The sequence below is a fragment of the Peromyscus leucopus genome, chromosome 4 (genome assembly GCF_004664715.2).
Source record: "Peromyscus leucopus breed LL Stock chromosome 4, UCI_PerLeu_2.1, whole genome shotgun sequence".
Classification (NCBI taxonomy): domain Eukaryota; kingdom Metazoa; phylum Chordata; class Mammalia; order Rodentia; family Cricetidae; genus Peromyscus; species Peromyscus leucopus.
In genome coordinates, this window is record NC_051066.1 from 8,224,934 (window position 1) to 8,246,147 (window position 21,214).

The 21,214-nt window shown below is 46.7% G+C and overlaps 2 protein-coding genes and 1 long non-coding RNA gene across 5 annotated transcripts in view; 2 read left to right on the forward strand and 1 right to left on the reverse strand.

Moving 5' to 3' along the window:
• Gpr107 (G protein-coupled receptor 107) overlaps window positions 1-14,800 on the reverse strand; it is a 64,758-nt gene extending 49,958 nt beyond the window's left edge. The window contains exon 1 of the mRNA XM_028884653.2: window positions 14,639-14,800. Coding sequence (XP_028740486.1) covers window positions 14,639-14,761 — 123 coding nt within the window. The 5' untranslated portion in view covers window positions 14,762-14,800. The remainder of the gene's footprint in view (window positions 1-14,638) is intronic.
• On the forward strand, window positions 11,019-11,244 carry LOC119087830 (cAMP-dependent protein kinase inhibitor gamma-like). Its single transcript, XM_037204585.1, is given in 3 exon segments — window positions 11,019-11,082; window positions 11,085-11,108; window positions 11,111-11,244. Coding segments are annotated over 3 exon segments (222 nt in total).
• LOC114703775 lies at window positions 14,735-20,422 on the forward strand. Of its 3 annotated transcripts, none has more exons than XR_003736187.2 (3): window positions 14,735-15,302; window positions 17,330-17,499; window positions 20,044-20,422. It is a non-coding gene; the product is annotated as an uncharacterized LOC114703775 (long non-coding RNA). The 3 variants fall into 3 exon arrangements; XR_005091308.1 differs by having other exon boundaries at window positions 20,047-20,422; XR_005091307.1 differs by having other exon boundaries at window positions 14,801-15,302; window positions 20,128-20,422.
• The last annotated feature ends 792 nt before the right edge of the window (window positions 20,423-21,214 follow it).

A 21,214-nucleotide genomic window follows, 5' to 3' on the forward strand; every position in this document is an offset into this window, starting at 1 on the left:
CACTTGAGGGAAGGCAAAGCTTCAGAAAATTCTGAAGGCACTCGTTAATTGTTTCCTGCTGGTTACAGTGTGTTTACACTGTGGAAATAACTAAGTGGTACATTTTTGTACCGTTCAGCATGGACGGAAATGTACATTTTCTTATATTTGTCTATTTATTTGTGTGTGTGTATTCACACATTACAGTACAAAAGAGGGCAGCTTGTAGGAGTCCAGTCTCTCCTTCCAACGGATGAGGACCAGAGCCTGGACTCGTCATCAGGCTTGGTGGCAAATGGCTTTACCTGCTGGCTCCAGACTTAAAAACTTAAGGCTATGCTTCTTTTACTTCCACCATCCTGCAGGAAGTTGACAGCAGGCACAGTGGCGCATGCCTTTAATCCCCAGCACTTGGGAGACAGAGGCAGGAGGATCTCTGTGAGTTCAAGGCCAGCCTGGTCTACAGAGTGAGTTCCAGGACAGCCAGGACTACACAGAGAAACCCTGTCTCAAATAAATAAATAAATTATGATTCACAGAGGCTCCATAATGTCTGTGCCGTATGTACTTTTCAAGCACCTGGCACCTGACATGGTGGCACACACCTATAGCCCCAGCACTCGGGAGGCAGAAGCAGGAGGATCAGGAGTTCAAGGGGATGAGAGACCAGGTAGGAGCTCAGCATTCCCACCTTTCCTCCCTGCTGCTATCCTGGAAAGGGCAGCAGAGCCTCAATGGTACAGGGAGAGGAGGCAGGAACAGAGGGGTCCACAGGAGCATTCCAGCTCACCCTGCTAGACACCAGCAACAGAGAAAACACCTTCAGCAACCACTGGCCACCTCCTTTGCACTGGACCCAGCAGGGCTTGAAGGAGCTAGCTCTCTGCAACACCATGCTGCCTCGCTACAACTTGACAAGGCAGGTGCTATTCTGCTCAGGCTACTGATGAAGAAGCAGGCCCAGACAGGTAAAGCTTGCTTAGATCACAGCAGAAGCAGAACCAGCATCCCAGTCTAGGTGGGAGCTCCACACCTGGGCTCTTACTCACTGTATGCCTTTCACAGGCAAATAAACAGTGCATCGGATTTTGCTTTGAACTAGTCTGCATTTCACAGGAGTTGAAAGTGCCAGGTTTGTCCCTGCATATACACACATGCCCCAGGCAATTAATTAGAGGAAGAAACCCCAAACAACCCACAATTTCATCTACAGGTATCTTAGTGTGCATCTCCAATGTGGGCTTTAAGAAAAAAGAACAGCATGGTGTACTCTTCATCACGGTAAACTGTATAACAGGTTAATAAACGAGATCATTCAGCTGTGACAAGTCAGGGTCACAGGGACATCAAATACTGTACCAGACTGAGCATGCAGCTCAGAGGTAGAGTGTTGTCTGGAGTGTGCGAATGAGATGCTAGGCTGGACCCTAAGCACTGGCCTGAAAGTCAATTCCCAGATACCCAAACAAGGTCAGTGTTAAGAGTGTGTGGTCTTGCCTGGCTCTCCTCACAGGCACTCTGCCAACGACCAGCAATGAGCAAGGCCGAGTTTGACGGTGAAACACTGGTGATTAATGTACCCTTTGTTTGTTTGCTTTTGTTTTTTCCTTGAAACAGGGTCTCCCTGAGAGGCCCCGACTGACCTTGAACTGGAAATCCTCTCTCTCTTCACCCTCACGAATACACTGCTGGATTCACCAACCCACCAAGCCTAGACAAACGCACCAGAGAGAAAAGCAGCCCGATTGTTCTGGATTATGTGATAATCTATTTTGTTAAACTGAAACTTTATTTTAAAAGCTAGGTGTAGTGGAAGCCGCATTTAATCCCAGCACTGGCAAGGCAGAGACAGATGAATATCTCAGTTTGAGGCCACCCTGGTCTACATAGTGAGTTTTAGGCCAGCCCAGGCTACATAGAGAACTTGTCTTAAATAAACAAACAAATAAATAAATAAATAAGGGCCTATAAGATGGTAAAGGCATTGTCACCTGCCTGCTCAGCCTGACAACCTAAGTTCAATTCTCAGGACCCACACAGTGGCCCTCCAAATCTACCTGCTCATGATGCACAAGTGCCCTATCCCCACACTAAATGAACAAAAATAATAAAATGAGTAATCAAAGGCAGGTGTGGATGTGGCAGTACACACCTGTAATCCCAGCATTAGAAAGGCTGAGGGAAAAGGATCACGGGCCAAAGGCCAGCCTGGGCTACATAGAACTTATCTCAAAAATCTTCTAAAAAATTTTTAATCCCAGCAGTAGGGAGGCAAAGGCAGACAGATCCTTGTGAGTTCAAGGCCACCCTCGTCTACATTTTGAGTTCCATGTTAAATAGAGCTATATAGTAAGATCTCAAAAGGTTGTATCAGAGAAAGAGACAGACAGACAGATGTGAATTCCTACTAAAGTAAGTTGTCCTAAAAATTCGGGCTTACAGAAAAGTAAAATAAACTAAACTAAATCTGAAAGTAAAAGACAACAGAAGCATGCTGACATCCTGAACTGCACCAATGACATGTCACACTGAACTGCCTGGCGGATAGAAGCCGTCTGGGCACGTGGTGTGCTGGGAAGTATGTGAGCCACAGACCATGCAGTCCACGGCCTGAAAGGAGGAACCAGTTCCGCAGGTCACAGCAGCAGCAGCAGCAGCAGCAGATGCCCACATTTCAGTTGTCTCAGATCACAGAGGGAGAAGGGAAGGGGAAAGAGCATCAGTCACAAGGCAGTCTGTGTCTCTCCGGATCTGCTCGCAGTCTACCATCCCCTTCCTCAGGCAGGACATGGCTAGGTCCTCCTCTTGTTTTTTTTTTTTTTTTAAAGATTTATTTATTTATTATGTATACAGAAGAGGGCGCCAGATCTCATTACAGATGGTTGTAAGCCACCATGTGGTTGCTGGAAATTGAACTCAGGACCTCTGGAAGAGCAGTCGGTGCTCTTAACCTCTGAGCCATCTCTCCAGCCCCCCTCTTCTTGTTTTTAATTTATACCACCAAGCAAGAAACAGTGGCTCCTTCCTGTAATCTATTACTCTGAAAACTTGAGGCACGATTGTCATGAGTTCAAGGCCAGCCTTTACTGAAATAACACCAAGCCACCCTGGTCTATAGATGGGACCCTTTTTCCAGGGGGGAAAAACCCACAAAAGTCCCTGGAGTGAGGGTGTAGTTGTTAGAGGGTTTTCATGGTTTTGATCACCCTCTGCATAAACCAACCATGGTACACATCTAAAACCACAGCTCTGAGGAGATGGAGGCAAGAGGATCCCACGTTAAGGCCATACTTAGCTATTTAACAACTCTGAGGCCAGCCAGAGAGACATAAGACTGTCTCAAAACAAGAAGGAAAACCCAGTCACTGGCAAGGCTTGGTGATACTTGCCTGTGATTGTAGCTACTTGTCAGGCTACATCAGAGGACCCCAAGTTACAGGCCAGCCTGGGCAAACTGGCAAAACCCAGAAGGTTGGTTGGAAGTAATAAAGAAAGGATCCATATGCAGATCCATAAATATCACATAGTATCAGTTTTAAAAGCTGGATAAATAATGTTCACATAGATCTGCAGCTTCCATTTTCAGCAACAATGTATTATTCTTTGTGGACTCTTTGCTGATACATTTTCCTGTTGTTCTTGTAGTTCCTCAGCCCACACATCTTCACAAATCCCCAACACATACTCCCATGAGCATGCAGCCCTTTCTTTTTTTAAAATTTTTTAATGATTTATTTATTTTTATGTGCACTGGTGTTTTGCCTGCATGTATATCCGTGTAAAGGTGTGGGATCCCCTGGAGGTAGGGTTACAGATGGTTGTGAGGTGCCATGTGGGTGCTGGGAATTGAACCCAGGTCCTCTGGAAGAACAGCCAGTGCTCTCAACCACGGAACCATCTCTCCAGCCCATGTGCAGCCATTTCTATGGCTCTGCAGTAACCACACCATCTGGCATGCGCCTGTCCTCCTTTCACACATGCGCGGTCTGTTCTTTGGCATGCGCCTGTCCTCCTCTCACACATGCGCGGTCTGTACTTTGGCATGCGCCTGTCCTCCTCTCACACATGCGCGGTCTGTACTTTGGCATGCGCCTGTCCTCCTCTCACACATGCGCGGTCTGTACTTTGGCATGTGCCTGTCCTCCTCTCACACATGCGCGGTCTGTCCCGACTTCTAGGCTGTAGGAATGTAGCCGTCAAGCTTCAGTGCCTACTAGAAACTGCAACTCTATCTCCAAAGTCCAGGAGAGCCATGTTCCTTATTCCTCACCATCCCCAAGGATGCCAGGCCTCACAGTTCCCAATTTCAGGGAAAATAAAGCTGCTGGTAACTCAGTTTATATTTTTTGAATATTTGTCTGTGCTCCTTGTTTGCTAGCTGTTTGCTTCTCTGTTATGAAGTATCTTTGTTTATATATCTTATGTTTATTCCTATTACAATTTTTCTCGAAGTAGTTTTTTTAAGGTTTATTTTTATTATTTACTGTGTCTGTCTTGTCCTTGTATACATGTATGTGCATGACGATGCCCTTGGAGGCAGAAGAGAATGTCAAATGCCCTGGAGTTGGAGTTGTGAACCATCCCTCATGCATGCTGGGCACAGAACTCTAGTCCTCTCCAAGAGCAGCAAGTGCTCCTAACCCCTGAACCATCCACCTCTCCAGACTGAAAGTCCTGTATATATTGTGGCAAGTTATCTTTTTATCATCGTCGTCACCATTGTCTTAGTAGTAGTAGTGTGGGGGCATGGTGCGGAGGTCAGAACACAACTCTGGGGAGTTGATTTGCTCCTCCCACCTTGACAAGGGCTCTGGGGACTGAAGTCAGGTGGCTGGGCTAGCATGGTGCCTTGTGGGATATTCGTACACTGTGTGGAGACCTGCTGCTGTGACCGCTTTACTACTGTTTATTAATAAACAGCTGAAGGGCCAACAGCGAGACAGGAGGAGGTACAGGCAGGACTTCTGGGCAGAGAGAGAGGAAGTGGGAGGAGAGAATCAAGGGACACAGGAGATGTCATGGAGCTGTGGGGAGTCAGACATACAGGGGAAAAGCCACATGGTAAAATGTAGATTAATAAAAGCAGGTTAGTTAAACTTATAAGAGCTAGTGGGACAAGCCTAAGCTAAAGCTGAGCTTTCACAATTAATACGAAGTCTTGGTGTTGGACTCGCTACGGTATCTGCTGAGCCATCTCACCAGCCTGGGAGCTCACCTTGGAACTTAGGCTGCAGGTCTCTCTTCCAGTCTTTTAAAAGTTTTTAATTGTGCGGTACGTGTTGTCATATATGGGTTTTTCGGTCCTGTTCTTTAATTCTGAAGAAAACCTGTCAATCTTGATTGCTAGTAGCTATTTCTTTAACACGGTGTGTGTGTGTGTGTGTGTGTGTGTGTGTGTGTGTGTGTGTTTGCATGCAGCAAGGCCAGAAGACAACCTCAAGCTTCATCCTCATGAACACCTCTAGCTTCTTGGAGCTAAGGCCTCTCTCTCACTGCCTGGAACTCACAGATGAGCCTAGACTGAGTGCAAAGTCCCTGCGGTCCTCCTGCCCCTGCTCCCCACCACGTCTGACATTTTCACACAGCTGCTAGGGACTGAACTCAAGCCCTCAAGCTTGTAAGTCAAGCACATTACCATCTGAGCCTCGCCCCCGGCCCTCCTGGTAGGATTTTCTTAAACATCTTTTTGTTGTTAATTCTTCTCGGGGCTGAAGAGAGCTGCTTCAGCAGTGAAGAGCACTCACCCTGCAATCACAAGGACTTACGTCCAGACACCCACATAACAAAATGCTTGTACCCAAAGCTCTGAAGGGTACAGAGACAGGATTGCCAGGTCTGCTGATTTCCAGCCTACAAGATACAAACTCCAGGTTCAGAGAGAGACTTGTCTCAAAGGAACAGGTGACAGAGATAGAGGAGGACATAACACCCTAGTCTGGCCTTTACACATGCACTCAGGCATGCATACCTGCATGCATATATGCACATATACAAATTAATTAAATGTAAACAATCCTTGAACCCAAGGTTAGAGAATACTCAAGGGTATTTCACTGCAAAACATTAATCTTTGTAGACTCTCCTTCCGTGTAAGCATGAAGTAGGCCCCACATACTCACACCCCACCGTCACTGTGTGCTAAGACTATTCAGGAGCAGTACCTCCGCACACCCCCTGCTCTATGATCCCACCTCTGCACATGTCACACTCCCATTCAGACACCTCTGCTCACAGTGCTGACCATCGCCACCTGTCACATGGCTTCAGAATGTGATTCTGAGGAAAGCAGAGCTCTCCCTCCCTGTGTGCATTTCTGTTGGCCGCTTCAGGGCCACTGGTAATTGATTAGAGGACAGACTGCAGGAAGGATGCCCCGGTTTCTTAAGCTGGAAGCAACAGGTCGGAGGAAAATTTCATCTAGCTGTGCACACATGCAAGAAGGGCAGGGAGACTAACGCTGGAGAGGAGTCTGGCTGGCCAAAGTCCACATGCGTCCCTCCCAAGGAGCCAGGAAGCTCCTGACAAACAAACTTCAACCCCAGGAGCATGATGTACCAGCTACTCTTCTGCTGCTGTGATAAGACACGATGACCAAGGCAACTTACGGAAGAAGTTGACTTGGGCTTCTGGTTCCAGAGGGATGAGTCTATGATGGCAGAGTGGAGGCATGGCGACTGAACCTCCAACACGAAACAAAAGACAGTGAGCTAGAAATGGAGGGAGTCTCGAAACTGGTCTCTAGTGACACACCTCTAGCAAGGCCACACCTCCTAAGCCTCCCCAAACAGCACCACTAACCAGGGACCAAGCATTCAAACTTGGGACCACGCCCAAGACCATAGGGAAACATTTCTTAAGAAAATCACTCTAGCCAGGCAGTTTTTAAAAGAAAATCACTCACGACTTTAATTCCAGCACTCGAGAAGCAGAGACAGGTGGATCTCTGTGAGTTCAAGGGTAGCCTGGTCTACAAAGTGAGTTCCAGGACAGGCTCCAAAGCTATACAGAGAAACTCTACTCAAAAAAAAAAAAAAAAAAAAAAAAAAGCCAGACAGTGGTGGCGCACATCTTTAATCCCAGCACTCAGGAGGGAGAGACAGGTGAATCTCTGTGAGTTCGAGGTCTGGTCTACAGAGTAAGTTTCAGGACAGGCTCCAACGCTACACAGGGAAACCCTGTCTCGAAGAAAAACAAAACAACAACAACAAAAAAAAAAAAAAAAAAACCCAAGAACAAAGAAGAAAGAAAAAAGAAAATCACTCTAGTGACCTAAATAAATAAATAAAATTTCAAACTCCATGAACTAGAAGAATGCTAGGACACATATGGGTAGCCCAAAGGAATCAGTAACCGTGGTAATGACACACAGGAAGACCGGGAGCTATTCAGAGCAGTCTACAGAACTTGATGACGTGACAGACGTGAAGCTCGAGAAAATGAGCAGCCAGTGTCTAGTCACTGAGAAAGGCAAAGTGGGGGGACGCACACTGCTGGGGTGGGGCAGCCCGAGTCTAACAGAAAGATGACGGGGGCATCTGAAAGACACAGGCCTGTGGCCGCCCACCCCACCACACGGACTGTTTTCAATGCAAGGTAAATAAGACAGATGGGGCAGCCTGTGCTTGGAATCCTGTAATTGGGAAGCAGAGACATGAGACCGAGAGTTCAAAGACATTCTTGGCTATATAATGAGTATGAGGCAAGCCTAGGCTATGGAAGCCTTTCCAAAAAAACCAGCAAAACCAAACTAACAAAGACTGTTAGGATGGCTCAGCAGGTAGAGGTGTCTGCTGTCCAGGTAGGTGACCTGGGTCTGATCCCAAGGAGCCACATGGTGGAACGAGAGAGTCAACTCCCACAGTTGCCCTCTGACCGCCACACACTTGTTATGTCATGCATGCATGCATGTACACATATACACAGACAGGAACGCATGTATATGCCCAATAAATATAGACAGAGGCACAGACAGACCACACCACCACCAAATGTAAACTAGTAATAAGAGCAAGCAGGGCTGAGGAGGTGGCCGTGTGGATAAAGTGCTTGCCACACGAGTGTGAGGACTGGACTGGAACACCCAGAGCTCACATACAGCAGTACACATCTGTAATCCATCTCACCAAAGGCAAGAGACAAAAAAGCAGCTCAGAAGCCCATGGGCCAGCTGAGCTGGTGTCAACAGTGAGGAGCAAGAGACCCTGTCTCTTGTGTGGTCCTGTGACAGGCAAGGACTAACACTCAAGATTCTTGTCAAAGCTCCACACATATGCCATGGTGCCCATACTCCAGAACACACACACCATACACACACATTCGTATATAAAGCAAGTGGAGTAATAGCTCAGTGTAGTTCTTTAAACTTGAGAAAGAGTAAAGTGATGCCTGTTGGACCAAGCTGAAAGTCACCCAGCCAGCCGCTTCCTTAAACAGCTCACTGGCTGGCCCCGCCAGACTGTACCAGCATACCTCTGTGCCAGCTGCTTCCTTAAACAGCTCACTGGCTGGCACCGCCAGACTGTACTACCACACCTCTGTAGATAAGACACGCAGGCGGCACACTGCTTTCTCTGTTTCTGTGATGACAGCAACCAGAGCCTTGGCTACGGTAGGCACATGGAGCACTACTGAGCCGCACCTTCGGCTCCTGGTTTGGTTTGACTTTTGCAAGGCTAGGGGCAGAACTCGGGACTTTATACATGCCAGGCAAGTGTTCCACTGTTAAACTACATCCCCAGGCACTATTGTATCACTGAATTCACTGCAAGCTAATTTCACATTGAGAATTTTAATTTCAGCTGGACACCAGTGGCACACACCTTTAATGCCAGCACTCAGGAGGCAGAGGCAGGTGGATCTCTGAGTTCCAGGACAGCCAGGGCTGCACAGTGAAACCTTGTTTCAAGGGGATTTTGTGCGTATGGCTATTTTGCCTGCCTGCATGCACCACATGCACGCCTGGTGTCTGCAAAGGTTAGAAAAGGGGCATTGGATCCCCTGGAACTAGAGTTACAGACAGTTGTGAACGCCATATGGATGCTGAGAATCAAACCCAGGTCTTCTGGAAGAGCAGCCAATGTTTTTAACTGCTGAACCATCTCTCCAGCCATCTACGGTCTCTTTTAAAAGAGACAGACAGACAGACACTATCCAGGCAAGATGGCACATAATCCCAGCACTCAGGAGGCTGAGGCAGGAGAATGGTGAGTTTGAGCTCAAACTGGGCTATATAAGGAGACCCGACCTGGGTAGGGGAGGGAAAGAAGAAAAGAGAAGGGAGACCCAGAATCTCTAGAGCACATTAATACAGCTGGAAGAGTAAGCATCCTTCAGTAGACACTCTACTGGCCCTCCGGCAGCCAGGCCGCTAACAGGGCCTACCCGACTTCTCACAGCATCTGAGTTTGCCACCTCTGATCAATGATCAGATCCAAAAACTAAGCAAAAGCACCTTTAAGGACCATGGCCCACCTCTCCATTAGAAATGAACAATAGCATGTGGCACGTATTGGTCACTGTCTACTAGCAACAGGAGATTCTACCCTCAGAAGATTAATATTTAGCGTCTTGGTTCACTGAGCATACAAAGTCACAAGTGGAATGGAGTCAAAGTCTGAAGCTTTGAAAGAACAGAGGAAATGTGGACCTGATTTGATTTACTACTAAGGATGTTCTGTTCAAATGGCTTCTGAGTTTTGCTTTGAAAGGCATCTTACATCTTCCAGGGATGCACTGAGTACTTACAGATGGGTAACAGGATACTTCTGAGTTGCTCTAAATATGGAAAGACAATGACAAATGCTGCCAACTCTGTGGGGGGAGGGGAACCCTCAAACACTGCTGGTAGGATGGAAAACAAACTAGCCCCCTTGGAAAATACAATGTGGCGCTTTTCTTTTTCTTTTTGGTTTTTCAAGACAGGGTTTCTCTGTGTAGCTCTAGCTGTCCTGAAACTCGATTTGTAACCCAGGCTGGCCTCAAACTCACAGAGATCCACCTGCCTCTGCCTCCTGAGTGCTGGGATTAAAGGTGTGCGCCACGCACAGCTGGTGTGGCACTTTCTTAAAAATTAAACCCAACCCTACCATGTAGCCTGGCAATTGCACTCCAGTCCTGAGTGTCACCCAAGAGAAACAAAGACAGACAGCGGCACAGACTTGCGTGTGAATGCCGGTGGTAGGACTAGTCGTTGTAGTTAGATGGACATGGGACGACACACACCTGTAATCCTAGCACTGGGAAGACTGGGGCAGGAAAACAGAGGCCAGCTGTACCAGGCAAAAGGTGATCACCCAGAGTGGAGTAGTATTCAACAATAAATAACATCAAATTACTGACTGGGTTAGGGAGAAGGCTCAGTGGATAAATGCTTGCCATACAAGCGCCAGGACCTTAATTCAGATCCCATGGACCCACCTAAAGCCAGATGTGGTAGCACTCATGTGTAATTCCAACATGTAAGTCTATGAGAGGCGGAGACAGGAGAATTCCCAGCAACTTGCAATCTAAACTGCCAGATACAATAGCAAATAAACCCTGCCTCATACAAGATGGGAGGCAAAACCATTCAAGTCTGCCCTCTGCCTTCTACACAAACATCTCAATGCACACACACGTAAATATCTCAATGCATGTGTACACACACACACACACACACACACACACACGCACACGCACACGCACACGCACACGCACACGCACACACAGCACATGCATACACAAAAGATAAACTGAGCCATGGCACAACATGGACGAATCTAAAATGCATATGAAGCCAGGGACAAAAGCCAGCCCGCTATGTGACTCCATTTTTCATAAAGTATCTGTCAAGGGCAACTCTGTGAAAACACAAAGTGGAAGGGTAGTTGCTTGGGCATGGAGTGAAAGAGGATTTATAAGGCAACAAAAGAGATCTGTGGAGGGCTCTGAGAGGCAACAAGGCGTTAGACTTTCCACAGTGACTCATCAAGAAAAATCTGAAGAGATGCAAGCAGGAAAGAGAAATTAAACTAGGCCTGAGGAGCGACAGGACAGGCACGATGGAGGCTGAGTCCTCCTACTCGGACTTCATCTCCTGCAACCAGACAGACCGTCAGAATGCAGTGCTGACATCTAGGGTGACTCAGAGGCGGGAGCATGCAGAAGCTAGCTGGAGACATGGGCGAGCTGGCACTTGCAGGGGCAGAAGGACAGGCATCGGGAAGTACTCCAGACAAGGAAGCCAGCAGCCAGCCCGAGAGCAGTGATGCGAACACCCCGTCTTGAGTCTGGCCTTGGTCCTAGAGGCTAGAAGAGAGACCTGCTGTCCCCTCCTGGAACTGGAGCCCAGGCACAACCCAGCAGCCTCTTCTCTGGGCCCATATCCCAGGGCAGCCAGGCCAACTGAGAACCTCATGGAGGCCCCTGTGGTCACTACTCCAGCAAAGTCCTCTGCCCACACCCACAGGCTCCACTCTCCCTCCACCTTCCTACAGTACCTAGGCACACCATCACCACGGGATGTTATTTATTCAGCTAGGTGGGGGTGGGGCTTGAGCCAGGCCCTGCCCCCCAGGTGAGCAGCCCCCACCTGGACAGGGACTGTCCCACACCACTCATCTCTCCAGCCAGCAGCCTAGTCAGAAAGACCTTCTTAGCCTTTCAAAACCTCCTTTACATTTTTAAAAACATAACTTTTTCAACAGAGAAAGGGGAGCTGACAGTCACTTTTTTCCGTTTTGGTTTGTTTTGAAAGCCATTAGCTTAGCTCTGATGACCTGTGCAGCTCTCAGTTCCCTGTGGAGCCTCCCAGATCCAATGGGAGGAAAAGGATTTGACAAATTCTTTGCCCTTTGTACCGAGAAAGGGATACTTAGGTTCTTAGATACTTAGGATACTTAGGAAATAAACACTAATGATTTGTGTGAGGGGAAAAAAAAAGAGATCTGTGGAAGGCAACAATTATAGTAAATAATAATATAGTGATAATTATAGTAAATAATGAGTAATCACAAGGACCTAACAATTAAACATGTGACTGTTATGTACAGAAATTAATACCTCAAAAAAGTTGCTTTTAAAAAGTACAGAATAATCCAGGCAGTGGTGGCGCACGCCTTTAGTACCAGCACTCGGGAGGCAGAGGCATGTGGATCTCTGTGAGTTCGAGGCCAGCCTGGTCTACAGAAGGAGATCCAGGACAGGCACCAAAACTACACAGAAAAACCCTGTCTCAAAACAAACAAACAAAGTACAGAATAAGGGGCTGGAGAGATGGCTCAGTGGTTGAGAACACTGGCTGCTCTTCCAGAGAACCTGGGTCCAATTCCTAGCACCCACATGGCAGCTCACAACTGTCTGTAACTCCAAGATCTGACCCCCTCACACAGACATACATGCAGCAAAATAAAAATAAATAATTTTTTTTTAAAAGTAAGGAATAAGCCAGGCATAATGGTGCATACCTTTAGTCCCAGCACTAGGAAGGAAGGAAGGAAAGAAGGGGGAAGGAAGGAAGGGGGGAAGGAAGGAAGGAAGGAAGGAAGGAAGGAAGGAAGGAAGGAAGGAAGGAAGGAAGGAAGAAGGAAGGAGGGAAGGAAGGAAGGAAGGAAGGGGGAAGGAAGGAAGGAGGGAAGGAAGGAAGGGGGAAGGGAGGAAGGAAGGGGGAAGGAAGGAAGGAAGGGGAAGGAAGGAAGGGGGAAGGAAGGAAGGGGAAGGAAGGAAGGAAGGAAGGAGGAAGGGAGGGAGGGAGGGAGGGAGGGAGGGAGGGAGGGAGGGAGGAAAGACTCAGCAGTGAAGAGAATATATGGCTCTTGCAGGGGACACAAGTCTGGTTCCCAGCACCCACATGGGGCAGCTCACAGCTGCCTATCACTCCAGCTCCAAGGCACCTACTCTCACATGCACATATACACACACACACACAAATACACATAAAGAAAAATAAAATGAATCTTTTAAAAATCAATTAATACTCCTGATAGTTGGTGATCACTTCATGTTATTGTAAGTCTGGGTTTTAAACCTGATCTAGTCTATGCTTCCCGACTTCAAGCAAAGCAAGACTATCTCGTGCCTCTTTAATAGGCCCGCTGTGGGTAAATGTCATCTATTTAAGACTAAGAAAAAAGATTCTAGTACCAATTATAGAATAAGCTTAGGAAACCTGTTGCAAGAGAGAAAAACCAAGTCATTTGGCACAGGAGAGACTCAACCACAGAACTACACTAAGATGACACAAGGGACAGGAAATCAACCACAGAACTATTCTAGGTTTGCCTCTACCACTAAGGCTGGTATATAAGGTTGGTATATAATGGCCACCAAGGCTGGCCAATATAAATACTGCCAGTGTTTACCTGATGATACCAAGTGCCTGGCATTTTAATACTAGAAATATTGAACAGGAAACAGGAGACATAGTCCCAGTGTGTCCTGTTCCAAGTTTTGTTTCTAATTCCTAAGCTTTATCATCTCAGCTACATTATGTACTCAGTAAAAACAAGCTGTAAACTTCAAAATGGGAGAATTTAGAAATCAGGAGTTCTTAGACCCAGAGTGATTAACCTGCAAGTTGGAAACTACTGATTAGCTGCACCAGGATTATGAAGTCAAGGGAAGGCCAAGAAAGTTATGTGGCCTTCAACAAGTATTTCTCTGGGGACAGCTCCTACAAGCTCCTTTCTTCAAAAAGAGCCAAGACTGACCCGTCTTGCTGTGGTTAAGAGTTACTTTATTCGAGATCATTTTTATTTACAAACAAAAGCCGGCAATGCAAGTATGCCTGTACAGATCTGGCCAGGTTTCAAATCTAGAGTCTGTCTCTATTCTTTAAACTCTACATTCCCAAGACTTGATGCCTCACGACTAATGCAAGGTGTTTTACAAGACAGCTGTGTCCAGGTCCACAAACTTACTGAAACACTTGGGAAATGTACGAAGCTTTGAGTCATAATAATGACATCTTCTGTTCCCAAATATATTAACCTGCTGACAACTTTGTGTAAGCCTTAGAGAACTTTAAACTGTGGGTTACCAATAGCGGTTCCTAGTGTTCATTCCAGGTCTGTCATGAACATCTCCCTTAGGCAATGGCATAGAGACAGAAAGGAAAAGACCCACTACTTAGAAACACTTGGAATGGTGAATCTGAATTCTCACGGTTGTTCTTTCTCTCTTTCTTTCCTTCTTTCTTTCTTTTTTTCATTTCAGGCGAGATTTGAATTCCTCTTAGGAATCCTCGCTTTGGTCGGTCAATCGAGCACCCTAAACCAAGCAGGGAAAAGGCTAAGATTCCACACACCTTCAAAGCGCCAGGTGCAGGCGCACGGAGGGGCAGAGATCACGGACAAGGGAAACTGGGATGAAAGTTGTGTAAGGGTGAGGAGGGAATTACCACCGGCGTGGATCCCAGGGAAGCCAGCAGGGATCGCAGGGGCGGCCTCTCGAGTCCTTTGGGGTTTAGGCCGCGGCTGGGCCCCTTCCCCAAGACCTCCAAACTGCAGGGAGCAGACTAGCCGAGGCACCCGCACCGCGCAGTCCGTCCCCACAGGGCCGCGCAGACCCCTAACTCGGGAGTCAAACTTAGAGACCCCGCAGGGCCGAAGTTGGCTCAGCCCGGAGCAGCTGTCGCGCCCCCGTCTCCACTCCCCGTCCCTATCCCCATCTCGCCAGGCCTTACTTTGAGCGCCAGGTGGTGGACGCGACCCAGGCCGGGGTCGACCAGCAGCGCCAGCAGCGCCAGCAGCGGTAGCAGCCGCAGACAGTAGGAGCCCGAGCAGCCGAGGGGAACCGGGGCGGCCATGTTTGTTCCAGCATCACCAGCTACTTCCTCTACCACCCACTTCCGGGTCAAAGTGCGGCGTCCCGGAAGTGCTCTGGAAGGGGGCGCGGCCGCCAGCTCTGAGGTCCTTCAGCTGGTTATACTGCGAAATGCAACTCTGGGCACGGAGGGACCTGAGCTAGCCACCTCGGGACTTGTCAGTTGGCTTTCTCAGTGCAGTGCAGACTTCCGGTGAAGCCCCTGTGAGGACCCTGAAGCGTTTGCCAGGACAACCAGGGCGGGGCAAGACCTCGCCCGGCTTGGGGACCGGACCAAAGGCTGGAACCCGCAGTGTCTGCCACACGCTCCCTGGCTGTTGACTGGCCTGTCGTCGGTGGTAATATCGTAGAAATTGCTGGCTTGTCTTAGATCCCTTGATTTATTATTATCCTAGGCCCTTTACCACAAACCCAGGCGAAGAGTTGTAGTAATAGGATTCATCGAGTCCATATGAAGCAATCTACTAGGCTTTTTTTTTTTTTTAATGGCATTTAATCTTTGGGACAATCTAATCAGATAAGAGGTAGGTGTCATACTTCTCCCCTACTCTCTCTGAGCTCTGAGAAATGGCCATTGGTCCAGGTTGAGCTGGGGATCACATGGAAATTTTTAAGTGATACATCACTTGGCCTCATGTGATTTCATGCCACCACTAGAGTCTGAGCCTTAATGTCTTCTGTTGTAGTCCCTGTAGAGACTTTGCTTCTGGTCCTTGGCAGTTGAGGACTTGGTAGTAGGTCCCTGATACATTGTTTATCAAGGAGTTACAGGAAACAAGTATATTAAAATTGCTGATAGTCAAGTTTGTTTAGTTTTTAAATTCTTTTAGTTTAGTTTAGTTTAGTTTTTTGAAACAAGGTGTCTCTGTGTAACAGCTCTTGTCCTGGAACTCACTTTGTAGACCAGACTGGCCTCAAACTCACAGTGATCCACCTGCCTCTGCCTCCTGAGTGCTGGGATTAAAGGTGTGAGCCACCACTGCCAGGCGTTAGATTCTTGTTTTAACTGGACACACAAGTAATGTATGCAAGTGAGCTTGTGTGGTGTGTCTGTGTGTGTGTGTAATCATTTAAACAGAACAGGACACAATAAAAAACCACTAGGAATCCCACTGCTAGGCAATCACCAATGTATAGGTGTGTTGACTCCTGTGACAGAATCAGATTCCTAAAACTTTTAACATAAGTTTTGTTTGTTTGTAATTTGTGTGTGTGTGTGTGTGTGTGTGTGTGTGTGTGTGTGTGTGTGTGTCACGTACAGGTACCTGAGGGGACTAGAAGATAGTGTCAGATCCTCTGGAGCTGGAGTTAACATGCAATTGTGAGTTGCCTGACATCATGGGTGCTGGAAACTGAACTCAGGTCCTCTGGAAGAGCAGTAAGTGCTCTTAACCACAGAGCAATGTCTCCAACGCAACATGATATATTTATAGATGTAATTACATATAGGTAGATAGATAATTTAGTTTATTTTTATTTATGTGTCTGTGTGCCGAAGAGACTAGAAGAGGGCATCAGATTCCCCGGAGCTGGAGTTACAGGTGGCTGGGAGCTACAGTGTACTCACAGTGTGAGTTACAGTATGTTTGCTAGGAACCCAATCTCCAGCCCTCTCGAAGTACAACAACAGCTGAACACAAAACAGTCAACTGAAAAAATTCACTTGGAGCCAGGCAGTGGTGGCGCACACCTTTAATCCCAGTACTCAGGAGGGAGAGGCAGGTGGGACTCTGTGAGTTCGAGGCCAGCCTGGTCTACAGAGCGAGTCCCAGGATAACCAGGGTTGTTACACAGAGAAACACTACCTTGGGAAAAAAAAAATTTCACTTGGAGCTGGCAGTGGTGGCCCACACCTTTGATCCACAGGTGAATCTCTGAGTTCAAGGCCAGCCAGGAATATACAGCGAAACCCTATCTCAAAAAAAAAAAAAAAAAAAAAGAAAAAGAAAGAAAGAAAAAATAAAAGAAAGGAAGAAAAAATTCCCTTGGTTGGTTGGGGCTACCCTGTCTAATAAAAAAAAAATCACAAACCACTTGGGAAAATACAGAAGCGCAGAACTGAAGTGAGCCGGGGCTCCAGAAGGTCTCAGTTTCCTCTGTGTGTGCACAATCTTCAAAACTGGCAAATCTCCTAACCCTTCCCCTGACTAAAATCCAGTGCAAGCTCAGCCGCACCCTCTTCAAAGGCGAAAGTAGAACATGTAGGTGGAGGCACAGGTTGCAGTTTATCTTAAAATACCTTTAAGTTTCATGGGAGGGAAAAGCAGTGACTACTGACTGGTGGCTGCCCTTTATTCCCTTCCCTTGGGTCTTGGGCCATCTCTTTTGAATATGCAGTCTTCCTTGTTTGAACAGGATTTTCATCTAATTCCACCCCCTTGACAGATAATGGAACCTCCAGCAGGAAACTCTAGAATTAATCTTTTGCAGCTCTATGCGGAGAGATGAGAAATTGTTTTCTAAGTGAACTTAATTGGTTATGTGATCTATATGTATATTATGCCATCTAAAATCAGGAAAGTCTTACAAGGTGTGTATTTTCTTTTTTCAGACGAAGTTTGGTTGGATTAACTAATTCAGAGGCAGTCTGATCCTGTATAATGACCCGCCAGCACACTCATGCAAAACCCTCATCCTGCCGTGTTGTAGAAAGGCCGTTGCATGCTGTGTTAGGCTGGAAGGCTCTGGAGGTAACCCAGATTTGTCCACTTTATTTAACAGGTATGAAATCGGTGCCAGAGAACATTATGTGACTTTCCAAAGATCACACAGCCTTTTGGGTAGCTTTAGCAGGCATCTGTAAAACCAGGACTGAAACTTCAGTTGCTACAGAAGTGGATCTGGGCTTCTTGCCCAATATTATGAACAGCTTTGTAATTTTTAAAAAAAGAGTTATTATTCCATTTTTATTTTGTGTATGTGTGTGAGTGGAGGAGTGCAAGTGATTGCAGGTTTCCTTGAGGCCAAAGAGGGTTCTAGAACCCCTGGAGCTGGAAAGTGGTAATGAGCCCCATGAGATGGGTGTTGGGAACCAAATTCAGGTCCTCCATAAGAGCGGTCCACACCCTTAACTGCTGACCTGCCTCTCCAGCCTCAGCTTTCTGAGTTTTGTAACTTCGTATTTTAAAAAGGGTAACAAGCTGGTGTGGTAACATAGCTGTGACCCCAGGACAAAAGTCTGAGGTAGAAGTCACTTGCTAGGGATGTTACCTTAGCAGCCTAGCATGTGTATGAATGAGGTCTTGGGTTCAGTCCCCCCACACTGGAACATTCAAAATATGAAAAAGAGTAAGAATGTGAAAAATCTAATACTTTGTTTAGGGAAGCAAGAAGAAAGGCCAAAGACAGTTAAGGAAAAAATTTTAAATATTTATTTATGTATATGTGTGTGTGTGTGCCTGAGTGTTTATGTATACATGCCATATGCATGCAGGAGCCTGCAGAGGCCAAAAGATAGCATCAGATCCTCTGAATCTGGAGTTACAGATGGTTGTTGGCCACTGTGTGGGTGCTGGGAATTGGAACTGGGTCATCTGGAAGGGCAGTTTATGCTCTTAATTATTGAGCCGTTTCTACTTAAGTGAATTTTACTTTAAAATGTTAAGTAAACACATGAATTTTTCAGTGAGTTTTTCCTTTTTGATGTTGTAGTGCTGAGGCTTCATGCATGCTAGACAGGTCTTCATTTCCTGAGCTATATTCCCATCCTGTTTTTCACTTTTTAAAGTCCAGTGCCCAGTTGATAATAATATCCTGGACTAGAGAGACAGCTCAGCACTTCAGAGCACTTAGTGATCTTATAGAGGACTGGAGTTGTTTCCTAGAACCCACATGGTGACTAACAACCACTTATAACCTCTTCTGGCCTCCATGGGCACCTGGCACACACACACATGCAGACATACACATAAATATAATAATAATAAAAGTCAGCCATGATGGCACATGCCTCTAATCCTAGCACTTGGCAGGCAGAGGCAAATGGATCTCTGTGGGTTTGAAGCCAGCCTGGTCTACATAGTGAGTTCCAGGACTGTCAGAGCTGCGTAGTGAGACCCTGTCTCAAAATAATAAGGTGGGGCTGGAGGAATGACTCAGCGGTTAAGGGCACTTGCTACTCATCCAGAGTAACCTAGTTCAGTTCCCAGCACCCACATCAGGAAGCTCACAACCACCTGTCACTCCAGCTCCAGAGGATCCAATGTCTTCTTCTGGCCTCCATGGACACCCTACCCCTGCCACACACATACACATATACACACGTAAGTAGAAATAATAAAGACCAATAAATAATAAAGTTCAATACCACTTTTTAGAAGGTATGTCTTTAAATTTGACTAATATTAAAAACAGAATGTCCAGGTATCCTCATTTCCTCTTAGTGGTGGTAAAATATCTATTCCAAAGAAGAATTTTGCTTTGTTGTGGTAAAACTGTAGCCAGACCTTAAATCTTTAGGATTCCTTCATTTTCAAACCTGGGAATTATGACAACCCCTCCACAGGACCACACCAATCAGATGTGGTCAGTTTGTGAGAATGTCTGTCTCTGTGTGTTTGGGAACTCTGTGGACTCCAGTGATTATTTTGAAATCCAGAGGAAGGAGCATGAAAAACCCCTGACAAAGTCTTTGAAAACCTATTTCAAGAAGTCAGTGTGGAATGTTCTAGCAACACTGGGTCCCGGAAAGGTATAACACATGACTGCCTAGTTCCCAGCAAAGGACATTTGTGTAACCAGGACACTGCACCCAGCGTATCTTGTTGAGTAACAAAACAAGTTGTGCCTGTTTCTCCCGTGGCAGCAATTTCCAGGGGGCATTAAACCAAGGCACTGACTGGAAAAGCCTGAGGTCAGGAAGGGAAGAGCTCCTAACCCTGACTCTGAGCCTTGCTATCTTAATCAGGAGCCTTTACAGTTTACAGGATCAGTTCAAGGTTGCCACCAGCAGGAAACTCGGGTTTGAGTTCAGACTTGTAGTTCAAATACAATGCTATTGATAATATTTACCACAGGCCTGGACTGTTGGAGAAAATAAGACCTAACTGCATTTGGTTTTCCTTTTACCAGAGTTTGTATTACATTTATTTATGTGTGTATTGCGGGAGGGGCACATGCCATGGAGAATGTGTGGAGGTCAGAGGGTGATGTTCAAAAGTCTGTTCCCACTTTCCACCATAGTCACCGGGATAGAACTCAAGTCGACAGCTTTGACAGCAGCTCCTTTACTGCTGAACTGTCCCACGGGTCTGTCTGTCTTTTCAGAAGAATTCTTAGACCCCAAAGCTAACGCCATAAGGAACCAGAGGCTTCTCAGGGCCTGGTGACACCATTGGCCATGTCTTCCAGATTGCAGTGGAGAATTTCAGGCATCTCTTCAGACACAGAGAGGACACTCTGGAGAGCATCTTTTTGGAAACTGGGAAGATGTCCTTCCAGTGGCGCCCACACACCTTCTGAGGGCTGAAGGTTGTGATGGAAATAAATCTGAGAACCACTTGTCAACCTGGGGACACTGTCTACAACCTGCCCAGCTCCAGACAGCCCGTGTTTTATGACTTATGGAGTCTTTACAGACCTTCAGAGAACTCAGCCGTAGGGTATTAAAATCTACTTGCAGTTTTAAGATTGCACTCGCTAGAAAGTTCCTAGTTTTAACTTGTTCCTAGTTCTTCCTCTTCGCTGCTTCCTGGGGTCCTGAGTATGTATAGCCAGTTCTCAATTTACCATGGCTCAACAAACATTGTTGTGGGATCTTGGAATACTAAATGCATTCTTTGTACTCAGATCATTTCAAAGCCAGCCTTGGCTACATAGTGAGTTTGAGGTCCACCTAGACTACATAAGACCCTGTCTTAAAAAAACAAACAGTAAGCCAGGCTTGATGGCATACCCCTCTAAGCACTCAGGAGGCAGATGCAGGCAGATCTCTGTGAGTTCCAGCCAGCCAGAGATCACAAAATGTAAAAGTTTGTAGGAGTTTATTGAGACTTAACTCCACTGTGAATTAAGCTAAACTCAAATAGAAACCATTGTGGCGGGGGTGGGGGTGGGGGTGCTGGGATGTCATTAGGAAACTCTCGTGATAGACAACCAGTCATCTTGGCCTGCTGTTCAAGTGTGTAAGACATTGCTTCCTTGCTGTGGCACACAGGAGGAGAAAAAAGGAAACTCGTATTTGTGCTCTCTTTGCTAAGCACTTGGCAGATATTTTCTTTTAGTATTTGAAGAGGCCATGAGGTCATTGGAGAGGAAACTGAGGTTGGGGGAAAGGAAGCTCTTCAGCCGATCGTCCCGAGCTCTGCATGTCTGAACCACACTAAAGTGTGTGCTTGTCCAGCACTTCAGCCTCCTGGGAGTCTATGAAGCTCGGATGGTGTAAGTGGTCAGAAGGCACACACCTAGTAAGGACGGGACACTGGGATCCCCACCTGCT